Source organism: Pistacia vera, unplaced genomic scaffold (assembly GCF_008641045.1).
Source record: "Pistacia vera cultivar Batoury unplaced genomic scaffold, PisVer_v2 Contig200, whole genome shotgun sequence".
NCBI classification, from domain to species: Eukaryota; Viridiplantae; Streptophyta; class Magnoliopsida; order Sapindales; family Anacardiaceae; genus Pistacia; species Pistacia vera.
This window is the reverse complement of record NW_022196003.1, coordinates 1,349,354-1,363,886: the sequence shown is the minus strand read 5'-3', so window position 1 is coordinate 1,363,886 and position 14,533 is coordinate 1,349,354. Positions and strand designations below refer to the sequence as shown.

The following is a 14,533-nucleotide window of genomic DNA, read 5'->3' as shown; positions in this document are numbered from 1 at the left end:
GGTTTGGTTTAAACGGTTGAAGCTATTAACATTTGCATGTGCCTTAAATGGTAAGCCAAACATTTGAAGAGCAGTTCTATTTTTATACATGTATTCTATGATTTGCAAGTTCTTGAGAGATTCCATTTTAATATTTCTCTTTCTGTCCCAATCAATCTCTTTGATATGACAGCAATTTATAACAAACCCATCAATTCGGAAGTAAAAAGAACCACACAAAATTATAATAATTCTGAAATTAGTAATTACCGACATGGGAATACTATTGATACAATTCACTGCTGCTGGCCTTTGTTTACACTCAAGCAAGATTCTAATTGACAAAGTAAACAAAATATATATATATATATATATTTATAATTAAAAAAGAAAGAAAAAAGAATTCACAGCGTGATCCACAGCTACAATTAAAAACACTGTGGTGGTACTTAAGACTTTTGTCTGTGGAGCTCGCATCGCATCTACAAGATTGTGAGTAGTTGTATAAATATTTGCTAAAATCTAAAGTCGTTAATCTTCCATGATTTGTTTATACAATTTTGATGTTCAAGTCAACGAGCGATATCTGACTTTGTTGTGTAACCCAGTTGTTGCTCCATCTCCCAGCTTAATTTGGATGCCACCCCAGAGTGCTTGGGGACATATTCCTGCTCAAAACTTCACAAGATTAATTAAGATGAACGGCTATGATATATCATTTGATATTGTGTTGCACGTGTCTAAAAGTCTGCTAAAAAAAAAAAATAAATAAATAAAGGTACCTCTAGCTTGCACATGAGCTCTTGAGCTGTTGGTGCAGAAACAATAATATGTCTGGCCGCTGGTGCTATGAAACCTTCATCAACGGCTTTGTCTATGAATGATAAGAGTGAATTGTAATATCCATCAACGTTCAGTAACCCCACCTGTTACCAGATATAGTGTCATTATTTCTACACTTTTTTGTAGGCAAAATGTTGAAGATAGAATAGTTACAGGTTTGTCATGGATTCCCAGCTGAGCCCAAGTGATAACTTCCAAGAGTTCTTCCAGAGTTCCATAGCCACCTGCAAAAGTGAATTTTTAGTTGGGTTTATGACGTTAGAGTTACAGGTATGCATATTGGGAAGCACCCATTAATACTGGAATGGGTGATTGATTAGTTTAATTATAGAAAAATAAGGACCTGGCAAGGCAATGAAGGCATCAGCCTGACGTGCCATTTCAGCTTTGCGTTGGTGCATGCCTGATACAGCTCTTACTTCTCCGACAGTCTCTCCAGTTATCTGAATTTAACAATTGGATTTTAGATTCATTTTATATAATTGAACTCTACATCTTTTGATGATAAACAGTTAATTACCTCTCTTGGCATAAGAGTTTTGGGAATTACTCTGCAAGATGAAAAGAAAAACAAAAGAATTAAACTAAAAAGGTTATTGTGACAGAGAGAGACAGAGCAGATGAGATGAAAATAATTTAAGTTAGCAAGTTACATACCCCAACACGTGGCGACCACCATCATATACAGCTTGAGAGACAAGCCCCATCAACCCAATGCTTCCTCCTCCGTAAACCAAGTCAATGTTCCTTTCAACCTGAAAGTATATAAAGACTAATCATTACTCTTTAATTAACAAAACCATGAATTAACATCTTCTATTTTTCTCAATGGTTTTTTCCCTATCCAATCCAACCAAAACAGAACATATACTCAATCAACTAGTACTACTAAATTCCGGAATAAAAAAACTTATGGGTTATCTCAAATCTTTGAGAGGTTGAATTCTGAATAAGTAACAGAACAGAAGACTGATAGTTCCGGACAAGATGTATTAATACAAGAATCAGAAGAATGCTACACTTGGGTAAATAAAAACATAAAAACCAAAATATTGGAAGTGAAATAATTGAGTACCAGTTGTTTGCCGAGCTGAATAGCAGCAAACTGGTAGATAGGACTCTTGCCAGGGCTGCTACCACAGAAAACACAAACACGTTTGAATCTTGATTTCATGGAAGGCAGGCGTTGTTGGTGGAGATTTTCCATAAGAGGAAAGATTGAAGAGAAATGGAATTTGTGTTTTAAGGAGAATTATGAAGTGTTAAAAGTTTGAGAGGTCAGCTCAGCATAGCAATAATCTCTTGAAAACCCGAAAGTAAGGGAATGAATATTGGTGTCATTGGTCCCTTTTTATATCAAAATCACTGCCCCCACCCACCCTACCATACCTTACAATTTCATTTTCTCTCAACTTCTCATCTCATGACAATTCCCTATTTCTGAATTTCACTTTTTTATTTTATTTTATTTTACTTTAATTTTACATGTCATTTTCATTCTTTGTTTTTCTGACACTTTGATTCTACATACTAAATGTTGCAATAACATTATTATAGTATATTATATGCTCTCTCTCTTTTTTTTTTTTTTTTCTTTTTTTTAAGGATTGGCCTATAACTACAACTACCCTTTTCTTTAATTTTTCTAGATAAGCTTTTTATAGCTGGCTATTACCCACAAATGTTACATTTCATATCCTCTTTTCTCCCTGTCTAACATTATGCATTTTTTTTTTAAATTAATTAAAACTATATGCTAAATAATTTCAAAATATATATATGAATGGGGTAGAAGTGAGATAATGGGAATTCAAGAAGATGGTGGATAATAGTCATCTCCATGTGCCTAGTGGTCCATACTATATAATATTATTGTAACAATAAAATTAAGCAAGTTGCATTTGATGAATGAAAGAGTAAGTGTTTTACAAGTACACAAAAGAACTTGTTGGAGGACACGTGGTACTATGAATTGTTGTCTGTCCTACTTTGGAATTATGATTTGAAAGGAGGTAGGAGACTAGAGAGGAAGGTTATTCATCATCAAAATTCTTAAATGCGCGTTTGGTTCCAAGAATGTTGTATTTCTTATAAGTTAAATTACATTGAATATTATTATGAATTAATTGGTAGATATGTTCTATTAATATATTTGATTGGAAGAAATAAATTAATAAATATGTTATTTAAATTATTGAATTATCTTCTAATTAAATATTATTATTATATTATTTTTTAATATTGATTATTATTTAGGTTATTATAACCCCTACATTTAAAAACTTAGTAAAAACAACCCTATAATAAAAGTTTAGAAAATCAATAAAACACCCCCACCAACCTAGCCACTACCGACTGCCGACAACCACCGCAGGTCGTTGGCCATAGCCGACAAGCTAACGGAGCACGAAAGGTGAGAAATGGCCTCCGTACACCGTATGACAGATCTGGCCATTGACGGCCAGATCGATGGATCTGACTGGAAATGGCCATATTGGCGCACGGCGACCATTTTCGACCTTCCTGAGTTGTTTTGGCGGTAGCAGCGATGGTTGCCGACAACAAGCGGCGGCAGGTGGGTGGGGGTGGTGGCTTGGGTGGGCTACAATTTATTTTGAATTTAAGGGTAATTTTGTCCAAAAAGTTAATTAATTGGGGTGAAATAGTAAAAGCCATATTCATGTAAATAAATTTAAAAATAAGGGTATTCTTGTCCTAAAATTTTATTAATAAGGGATAGGATTGTAACAAAAAAAAAATAACCTTGATAATTTTAGAATATCTAACAAAATAGAAGGTAATCTGATTACCTTAAATATTACCAATAGTAACTATTATTGATATTTGAAGATTACCGGTATCTTATATTACTTGACAATCAAACATGGTTATAAAGTAATATAAGATGACTTAACCCAGTAATCTCACATAATCCCCAACCAAACGTTTCTTAAGTACATTCTTGAGAAGAAGTAGAACTTATAAATGAATTTGGCACCTCATGTTTGATAGAAGAGGGAGGGAGGGGATCCATCCATCCATCCATCTGAATCTCATTTCATTTATGAATCAAATATTGTACCAGTTGAACCTACTGATATGAAATATGTATTACAGCTGGTGGTTCATATGCATCTGTCTACCCTTTGCCCTAATCAAACGTCAAAGTTTAGTGCTTTCTTTCTGATCTGATGCCTTTTTTCTAAATTTTGATGTAAACCCACTTCGTTTTATAATGTTTTGAGTACTGTTAATCCATAACCATCGCAATACCACCGCAAAATGAATAGTTAAAATATACCAAATTGTGTACTAGAACTCCACTATGCGAATAGTTAAAGCTAAAGGGCGATATTTGGACACATCACTCGTCCACCAGGGAAGAGATGGAACTCAACTCGAATATACCACCATACCAATTGCCTGGAAGGTTCTCAAATAATATGGGACTGGCTCAATTATTTAATATCTTAAATATAATATGATCAAAGTCTTGCTGCTCAGTTTTGTACTTGTTCTTGCCAAATATGGTAATGGCAATTGGCATATTCTTTCATTCAGGGTCCATCCCTTTAGACAATGGTTCAGTTTCCAAGAATCGATCAATATAATCGAAAATTTTATATCGCAAAAATGCTGTTCAAGTCTGTCTGTCCAATCCATAAACTGATTCTTCTTCTACTACTGATTAATGTTTGTCAAATGTCATCACTGTGTTGATTTAATGTTCAATATTCCATCTCTGTACAGTATTCAATCAAAGATTGGCAGCTCCATCTATATATTCCAAAAACGTATATGGTAGAGGTGTTTGGTTTCTGATATCCTGTATTTTTTAAAAGAATCGAAACTGACAGTTCCTTAAAATTTAGAACTGAAATCGGAACTCGTTTTCTAGGTACTTAGAACCGAAACCTGTAATAATGGTTCCAGTTCTAGTTCTGGGCACCCTGTAAAATTTATTACCTCCAAATTTTTTAAAAATGGTAAAAAAACCCTTAAAAACTTACAAATACCCCCCCACCTGGCACTTGTTAACAAAAATAAAATTACAAATTATAAATTCAAAATTACAAACTCAATTACTTTGTAAAAATAGATTCTCAAAAGTCAAACCAACTTACTTTAAATATTATGAAATATAACTATAAATGTATTCACATTACTTTTTCTACAAAAGTTTTTATTAAACTCTCTACTCTTTAATTTTATTTTATATTAGTCTCGGTTCCCGGTTCCGATTCTGATTCCTAACTATAGGAACTGAAATCGGAATCTCACAGTAATAGTTCCAAAAATTTAGAACTGGAATCTACCAATTGATAGTCAGTTCCGAGTAGGAACCGAAACCAAACCTTGAGTACCAGTCGGTTCCAGTATATATTTTAATCAGCTTTGAACAAGCTTCTACAAGAAACGTCGTTAAAACGATCAGGGGAAGAAGCGGGGTGAGTAACATGCGCCCAGTTTTGTCTACAGAAATTAAATTCTGTTGATGCTCGTTTTTTGCACCAACGAATTGTCACGTGCGTAACGTTGATTGGTTGTTAAATACACATGAAAATTGAATATATAAAGCGAAATAAATGCCCAGGGAGTTTTTTAAGTGGTTCGGATGCTAAGGTAGCAAGTCCTACGTCCACTGATTTGTATTGATATTAGTGTGGGTCAGGTCGCAACTGCGGACTGACTTACAAAAGAGTTGAAAAAGTAAAAATGTGTTTACAGGAGAGAGAGAGAGAGTTTTTCCCTATACGAAAATGGCCGAATCCCCTTAATGAAGGGGTCTTCTTCATTTTATATCAAACTGAAGCGTGTAATCATCATTAAATCCATGGTTTGGTGCGATTGTCAGGATATAATCCGGCTTAATGTCCCATTGCTCTCTTCCCAAGCTGTCTTCGCACGATTTATTGCAGGGAAATGGACGCGTGTAGCTCCATATCATTTGGCAGGCCTGACGTGTGCGTGTTGCTCTGACGGGAGCTGGTCACCCTTCACTGACTCTCCCTTGTCAGCCTTTAGTTTCCCAGGCCATAACAGTACCCCCTAGTTTTAGGTTTGAGGAACGAACCTTGGAAACTAAGTCTTATGGAGGTTTTTGGTCGCTCCGACCTGAATGGGATGAGCTCGGCACATGTCTCTTGGCGAACATGATCTCGCGCAATTCCTCCCTAAGCGACCTGACTATCTTCATTCTAACGACCTGGATTTGATGGACACTCCTTTCTGTGCCTAGAAATTCAATGAACCTGGTCCTCGCGCTGTCAGGTGCTCTGCACGCGCTGAAGCGTTTCGGACACATTAAATGCATCGTGTGCTGACCCGACCCCGTTTTGACAGCATTGTTGCGCAGCGCATTCGAAACGACGGCTATTATCACGGCATTTAATGCGAGTGGGGCATTAATGCGGGGAGAGAGAGGTGGGCTGTCGTTTCGTTTCCGAGGGTGGTAACCGTAGATTCGCAATCCATTAAAAACTCGCATTTTCAGATGAGGTCAACGAAATTTCCTTTGCAAATCAGAAACCATTCTTTCCCGATCGGCACTTCTCAGGCAACTGAAACGAGCTTCGGTCTCGTTACTCATCACAGAAGGTAAGATTCTCTTCTTCCTCTTTTCTTTGCATTTGCTTGTTTGGTGATGGTGTTGGTCTCCCGTGCTTCACCAGGGACGTGACGCCGTCATTGGATTCGAGCCGTGTACGGCGGCTCGAGTTACTGTTGGTTTAAGAGTTTGTCCCTGCCGCCGTACGGGACAAGCACGAAGGCCAAATGACCATGTCTGTCGATTTTGCAGACTGGAATGGAACCGTCAACATCCGACCCGAGGAAGGACCAGCTCGTCCTCGCGAGCTCCCGAGGACCAGCTCTCGATGTCTACTCGGTTTCTCACCTCCGACGAATATGCTAGAATAAAGAGGCATTTCGACATCCGCGGCGAGGTGTTCCTCGACACACTAAGCCGTCACGGCGTCCGCCCATGGCCTTGCCGCGATCTCTGAGGAGATCTTCAAGGGTGGAGGGAGGATTCCTTCCTCATCCTTTCATCAGGTCGGTCCTGGATCATTTCGGGATCGCACCAATGCAGTTGACTCCAAACGCGTATGTCATCGCTGTTGCATGTACATCGCGTGCTGCGAGAACGGCTTGGGAGAGCCAACGGCGTTGGAGCTCGGCGTCGCCTACTACCTAAGAAGAGTAGGACAAGAACTCGTACTATTTGTCTCGGCGACCTACCATTGCCGGCGGGATACACACTCTATCCCAGCAATGCGGGGGCCTACGAGACAAAGTTTTTCTTTTTCTTTTATAACGGCCACCATGCCTTTTCAGGACCCAAGTAGGTTTTCTCTCGCTGAGTTCATTATCTGCTCGCTTATCCAATAACGACTTTTCTTTGCAGTTAATAAACGACCGAGCAGAAGCTACTCGCCGACCCAGACAGGCTTGTATCCTTGGAGTACTGGACGAGGAGAGACAGACGCGAGGAAGCTTGTGACAACCGCGAACCTGCGGAAGTACAGTTTTTTCAGGGACAAGGGCGTCGTTAGAACCCCTACAAGTAAGTTATACTGGTCCCTTTCGGGTCGTGGAATAAATTTCCTTACTGACGACCTTAAATGCAGAGACCATGCCCCAAAGGAGTCCGGGCAGTCCCGCGAGCACCTTTTCCTCTTTCCTAGATCGGAGAGAGAGAGGGCGGCCGAAGCTGCTCGTCCAATCCTGGCACAGCTGGTGCGAACAGTCCCGGCTTCCCAGCCTCGTCCTGTGTAAAAAGCGACCAGGACGGAACAGGCTCTCAGGCGCCAATTGCTCGCCCAAAGCGGAAGCTCCGGCCCAGAGGTCGAAGAAGAGAAGCAGATTCAGCCCGAAGAGTCGAAGACTGTCTAGGAACAACCTCTGAGGTCGCACCAGGAACCCAGGAGGTCGGGCAAGGAGCCCGTGGGCGAGGCGGTCGCTGCTGGCAAGCGAAGGACACGCCGGTTCTAGACTCATTGGGGAGTCTGCCCAATACTTGCAGCCAATAGTCTATGGCCTGCTCGAGTACGACGCTGTCGGAGTCATACGACAGTTTGCCGACACGGCGACGACTTGATGAGCACGTCGTTCCAGCATCTGAGCAAGGTAACGAGCTGTACTTGAAATTTCATTCTGGTTTTTTCTAACTCATATCTTGCTCGCAGGCATTGCTCGCGATGAGGATGTCCATGGAAAAGACGCGGCTGGGCCGCCAAGGGGACAAGTGACCTGCAGGAAGAGGTCGCAAAGCTGAACAGAGCTTGGATCCGTGAGGCGGAAAACTCAGCGTTCGAACGGCGAACAGGTATCTGAGCCAAAGGACGCTGCTTTACGAACGTGGACTTCCAGAAGACGGAGCTCGATCGACGTCGGAGGAAGTCAAGAACTTCAAAGGACAACCGCCAGCTCTCTAAGGAGGTCGAGAAAAGGACCAGGAGCTCCAGGCGACCTTCGCGCTGGCTCAGCGAGCTGAAGAAGATAGGGTGGCTTCCGAACAAAGGCTACCTCTCGAGCCGAGCTCCAGAGAGTCAGGACAAAATCGCTTCCCTGACTGAAGAAATACAGAATCAGTCAGAGGAACTGGAAGAAAAGGCCGCGACTGGGCAATCGGTCTATTTACCCCTGCGAGCAAAGAACCCGATCTGGACATGTCCGACCTCCGGAGGGTTGGCAAGCGACTTTGCGTCATGGCCAAGAGATGATCTGGAAGCCGCGGGCGCCCAACGACCCAACCAGGCAGGGGGTTCTGGTTCAAAGGATCCCCCTGACCAGCCTAAAGCGTAATGAGTTGTCCCCATTGTAATCGGGTCTTTTGACTCTTTTTGTTTGTAAATGAATGGAACTATCTTTACAATTGGCAGTTCGCTTTTTCATATATTATATGTACAATTTACAATTTGCGATTTACATAAGCAATTGCTACAAATTCTTACATGCGAACAAAACACATACGAGCTGTTTCAAGCGAACAAAGTAATACTTGAAAGAAATTGACAAACTGAGTTGAGCTCGGAATTACTGGTAGTATGGCCGAGGTGCTCGGCATTCCAAGCTCGGGTACTTTGGAGCCGTTCAACCTTTTGAGATGGTATGTCCCCGGTCTGATTACTTTGTCGACCCGGTACGACCTTCCCAGTTAGGCCCTAGTACCCCCGCACTTGGCTCTCCGTCCCGAGGAGAACTTCCTTTAGCACAAGGTCTCCGACCTGGAAGTCTCTTCGTCTGACCTTTGAGTCGAAGAACCTTTTCGCTCGCTGCTGGTAGCTGCTATCCTTAGCGAAGCCTTGTTGCGGTGCTCTTCGACCAGGTCCAAACTTGCTCTCATAAGCGCTTCATTTTCATCCTCATTGTACATTTCCTCCGAAGAGAACCAGTTCCGACCTCTACAGGGATCATTGCTTCGCCAGCATAGGCTAGCGAAAAAGGGGTTTCCGAGGTGGAGGTCCTTGGAGTTGTCCTGTACGCCCATAAGACTTCGGGGAGATCGTCGCCCAATTTCCTTTGGCTGCCCCGAGCTTGGCTTTCAGAGTGTGCTTGATGGTCTGTTGACTGCTTCAACTTGGCCATTCGCTTGCGGTCTGGCGACCGGGTAATTTTTTATGGATGCCCAGCTCGTCCAGAACTGCTTGAACCCCTCATTATCGAACTGCTTTCCATTATTTGAGATGAGGGTGTGAGGAATTCCGTAGCGCACACTATGTTCTTGAAACGAAGTCTTTCAGCTTTTTGGTCGTGATCGCGGCTAGTGGCTCGGCTTCGACCCATTTTGTGAAATAGTCTACCGCGACCACGATACTTGACCCCTCCCTTTCCGACTGGCATGGGGCCGATAAGGTCGTCCCCCACATGGAAAATGGCCAGGGGCTAGACATAGTAATCAGCTCGTGAGATCGGCTCGCGGAATGTTCACGAACCGTTGGCATTTGTCGCACTCTTGACAAAGTTGTGCGCATCTTCTTGGATTCGGGGCCAATAATATCCCTGGCGAACAACCTTGTTCGCAAGAGATCGAGCTGCTGTGTGGTTACCGCAATCCCTTCATGAATTTCCCTCATGATGTAGTCTGCTTCTTCACTGGTTACACATCGGAGGAGAGGGGTACTGAATCCTCTCCTGTACAGCTGATCCCCGATGAGTGTGAAGCGAGCAGACCTTACTCGCAGGACCCTTGCCTCGACCTTGTCGCTCGGCAAGATCCCATCGTTGAGGTACTGGACAATGGGAGTCATCCAGGAATCTGGCTGAACCACACTCACAGCCTGTTCGGTCGAGCTGATGGTTGGAGCATCAACGAAACAACAGGAATGCTATCAGGAGCCTCAAATCTAATGACGAGGCTTCTTTGCCAAGGCGTCCGCTATAGAGTTGCTCTCCCTGGGGATCTGAGCGATCTCAAGTGCTTAAACGACCCAGAAGACCTTAGCTTCTTTCAGGTAGCGGACCATGTTCTCTTCTTTGCTTGGTATTCCCCTAGAATCTGGTTGACGACCAGCATAAGTCGCTGTAAATGCTGATCCGCGTTGCACCCATTTCTTGGCAAGTCGCAACCCGCGAGCAGAGCTTCGTATTCGGACTCATTGTTGGTCGCCTTAAACCCAAACCGGAGAATACCATGAATTCGAACCCCCTCGTGGCTCACCAGGAAAGACCCGCACGGCTCTTTTCCTGTTTGATGACCCGTCGACGTAGAGGTTCCAGGTCGACAGGTTCTGAATAGTTTCTTGCCCGACTCCGCTAGACTGTTGCTCGCTTGGGAGATAGGAAATTTCCTAGTGAAGTCTGCAACAGCCTGCCCTTTGATAGTCGACCTGGGCGTATACTTTAGTGCGAACTGGCTCACTCCATGGCCCATTTGTGCAGTTTACCTGAGGCCTCCGGTTTCTGGAGGACCTGCCTGAGAGGGTAACTTGTCATTACATTGATTGTATGGGCATGGAAGTAAGGTTGCAACTTTCTGGACGCGACCAGCAGAGCAAAAGCTAGTCGCTCCATTTCTGGATACCGCATCTCGGCGTCCGATAGACGCTTACTTGCATAATATACTGGCCACTGAGCCTTTTCCTCTTCCCGTATTAAAGCTGCACTGACCGCGAACTGAGACACGGACAGATAGATGAGCAGATTTCCTGTGGAAGAGGCTTAGAGGAGAGATGGCTTCCCGAGATGCTCTTTTATACTCTGGAATGTCTGCTCGTATTCGGAAGTCCACTCGAATTTCTTATTGGCCTTCAGAACATTGAAATGGTAATAGCGGTCTATAGCCTTGATATGAAGCACTAAGTGCCGCTTTCGCCCGTTCAGACTCATGACCTGCTTTTTGCTGGTCGGGCTCTCCATATCGAGCAGAGCTTGAATCTTTTCGGGGTTTATTTCTATGCCCCGCTGATTGACCAAATACCTAGGAACTTTCCTGACGATACCCCGAATGAACATTTGAGAGGGTTCAGCTTCATTCTGTAGAGCCGGAGTATGTCAAACATCTCAGCGAGATGCGAATATGTTCTAGGCGACCTGGGATTTGACCAGCATGTCGTCCAATAGACCTCCATTGTCCTCCGATCTGGTCGGAGAACATTCGGTTGACTAACCTCTGATAGGTCGCACCCGCATTCTTGAGGCCGAGGGCATACTTTGTAACAGTACACCCCGGTCCGTAATGAAGGTCGTATGCTCCTCATCGGTTTATACATCGGGATTTGATTAATCCCGAGTATGCATCCATGAAGCTTAACAGCTCGTGCCCCGAGGTGGCATCAACGAGCTGGTCGATTCTTGGCAGGGGGAAGCTGTCTTTGGGCAAGCTTTGTTCAGGTCGCTGAAGTCTACGCAGGTCCCCACTTGCCATTTGGCTTCTTTACCAAGACCGGGTTAGCAATCCAGATTGGGTAGAGAGCCCGCGAATAGATCCATTACAGAAAAGGTTCTCCACTTCTGATTTTAATGCGGCGTACCGCTCCGGATCCATCGCCCTTCTCTTTTGGCGAACTGGCTTAGCTTCACTGCTGACATTCAGTGAATGGCAAATAACGTTCGGCTGATCCCGACCATATCTGCGTGCGACCAGGCGAACACATCAATGTTCTTCTTCAAGAAGCTCACCAGCTCGGAAGCGAGCTAAGGGTTGAGACAGCTTCCATCTGAGCATTCGGCTCGGCTCTTTTGGATCAACCGAAACTTCGGACAGATCCTCAACCGGGCCGCTCGGGGGGATTTCCTGAATTCACGGATCTATATTATCCTCCGCTGGACCAGGCTGTGGCTCGACCCGGCTGATCGCCAGGCCTGGCGGGGTGCACATCGCGAAATGCCCTTTCCTTTGTCGGCCATTTGGACCGCTTTTTATAGCATTCGCGAGATGCGCTTTGCGATCCGCTTACCTCCCCTATCCCCGATGGAGTGGGGAACTTCATCTTGAGATGATAAATGGAAGTGATTGCCCTGAAAGTTCTTAGGAGAGGTCGCCCTAAGATTCCATTGAAGGCCGATGGGCAGTTCACGACCAAGAATTCGGTAACCCTAGTCACCTCGTCGTGTCGCCGAGCGTGACTGGTAGCTGGATTGTTCCGCTGGGGATCAGGTGATCCCCTGTAAAACCGTACAGAGGCATCGAGGCTGGCTTCAGGTCTGCCTCGGCTAGGTTCATTCTATCGAAAGCGGACTTGAACAGGATGTTCACAGCGCTTCCGTTGTCCACAAGCATTCTGCAGACATTGTGACACCCTATCAGGGGGGTGATCACCAGAGCGTCCTCGTGAGGATGGTGCAAGCGAGCCGCCCTTTCTCGCAGAAGGTATTGTTTCCTCTTTTCTGGCCTTTTGAGGTCGCTGCGAAGTGTTCATCACCCTGATCGGGTCATGGTGCGCTTCGCGAGCGTATCTTTCCTCGCTCCTCCGCGTGTTTCCCGCGAGGTGCGGACCTCCGAAAATTATGTTAACACTATCGTACCCGCTACGATCACGGCGCTTTTTCTTTCGCTCCCCTTGGTTTTCTTTTGGGGAGTCATCAATGTACTCCTTGAAATGCCCCTTCTTAATGAGCTCTTCGATGGCCTGCTTTAGAGCTCGGCACTCATCAGTGAGATGCCCATTACCCGAGTGGTAACGCAGTATTTTTTGCTGTTTCTGGCCGTAAGGGGTTTTCATGGGTTCGGGCTCACCGAGCAGCTGGCCTCCTCGGATTTATCGAGGATTGCTGATATGGACACATTCCGGAGTATATTGAGCCCCGTCGCGATCGGAGCGAGGAAGGAGCATAGGACTTTTTCTGCTCGTAACGGGGTTTCTTCCTTTTCGCTGATCGTCATTGTCTCCTTTGCGATCAGCTCGCCTGTTATCTCCCCGACCAGGCGTACTGCTGGAAGTGCCGTGATCGCGACGCGGAGTGCCGCCAGCGAATTCTCTATTCGGAGATACTTTTCTGCCGGTTTGTAGAATCTGGTGAGGGAAATACCGTCCTCGGCTTGCAGTTCTTTCCACAGGTCGGTTTGCGGCGAACTCCACTATTATAGAGTTCGGATGGACTCTTCTGGAGCGTGAGCCACTTTGTTGAGTTCCCTGTGGAAGCGATCAATGTAAGACTGCAGGGATTCGCTCTTTCTTGCCTTATGTTGCTAAGGTAGCTCAAAGGCATTGAATTTCCGGTTGGCTTGGAAATGCCGCAGGACCGTCGTGCTCATCTGAGGCCACGAACCGACGATCCCGCTGGAGCGACCTTAACCACCGTTTGGCGTGAGAAGTCAGCGTCACGGCCAAACAACGGCTTTTGCGAGTCCGAAACCTGGTGAGCTCCATCAGGTCGTTGAACTCATATAAATGATCCTACGGATCATGGTTTCCATCGACACAGCCGCATATCTGGATCCTGAACCCTGGTGGAAGCGGGGCAGCTAGCACCTCGGGAGTGAAAGGGATGCAAGGCACCTGCGACTGTTCGTTTTGCTGCTCCCTTAACTGTCCGAGCTCGCTGCAGCTCCTCAATTTGCGGTAACGGAGCCAATTGGGGGTTGCTTTCACCCGTGCGAGCCCGACCTTCTCGGTTGCAGTTCAGGAGAGTCCGGAGGTCGGATTCCTCTCTCCTCGGCCGTCTTTTTCCGCCGCACTTGACACATGCTGACTTGAGGCGTGTGAAGGTATGGGTTGTGCAGGGCACTTTCATGACCCTCACGGTGGTACGAACTGCCCCGAGAGGTGTGGGGGCCACCCGCATGAGAACGATCGGGATCGTTCTGCTGGTGGTGATCGGAATCATCGTGCCCAGCGTTTTCGCTTGGGTTTGCCTCACGTGCATGGGACAGCTCGATTCACTTTTTTCACCGGTCTCAGCTTTGCCGACACCCTGCTCGAGGCGCCCTTTGTATTCGCCGGCCCTTGGGAGCCCGTAGGCTTATTTTTTGCCACTTGCTTACCCTTGCGCTTACGCGCTGCAGTGCTCGCGGCACGGGCTATCGCCCTTTGCCGCGCTTTTCGCGCGACCTGCAGGCGTCTTTGGCTGTTGTACCGTTCCGGCTGTCGTAGATGACATGCCTTGGTCCAACGGTCCACCTCTGGTTGACCGTCTGGAGAGTATTATCGAACCTCTCCAGGTAACTTCTGTGGCAGGGTCCAGTTGTGGAGCGCTGGGGGATTCCCCGCAACATTTTGCGAAACTGGAGGTATGTTGGAAGGGGTGTCCCTCTGGGCTAGGGGGACTC

General features: G+C 45.4%; 1 protein-coding gene across 2 annotated transcripts; it reads right to left on the bottom strand.

Moving 5' to 3' along the window:
- Nucleotides 1–223: 223 nt before the first annotated feature.
- LOC116128568 (cytokinin riboside 5'-monophosphate phosphoribohydrolase LOG7-like) lies at nucleotides 224–2,148 on the bottom strand. 2 transcript variants are annotated; one of them, XM_031414306.1, is made up of 7 exons: nucleotides 1,898–2,148; nucleotides 1,480–1,577; nucleotides 1,343–1,373; nucleotides 1,166–1,265; nucleotides 976–1,046; nucleotides 762–905; nucleotides 224–657 (listed from the first exon to the last, which is right to left on the bottom strand). In XM_031414306.1, exons 1-7 carry the CDS (start codon nucleotides 2,027–2,029, stop codon nucleotides 652–654), a joined length of 582 nt encoding a protein of 193 aa, XP_031270166.1. In that variant the 5' UTR covers nucleotides 2,030–2,148; the 3' UTR covers nucleotides 224–651. The 2 variants fall into 2 exon arrangements, with proteins under 2 accessions (XP_031270166.1, XP_031270165.1); XM_031414305.1 differs by having other exon boundaries at nucleotides 224–647.
- Nucleotides 2,149–14,533: the final 12,385 nt, after the last annotated feature.

Bases quoted from the DNA above. Each gene is read 5' to 3' on its own strand.
- LOC116128568 (XM_031414305.1), bottom strand. From the start codon at position 2,029: ATGGAAAATCTCCACCAACAACGCCTGCCTTCCATGAAATCAAGATTC. The intron at 1,578-1,897 runs GTACTCAATTAT...ATATACTTTCAG, and splicing joins TTCAGCTCGGCAAACAACTG to GTTGAAAGGAACATTGACTT. The intron at 648-761 runs GTACCTTTATTT...AGTTTTGAGCAG, and splicing joins AGCTCATGTGCAAGCTAGAG to GAATATGTCCCCAAGCACTC.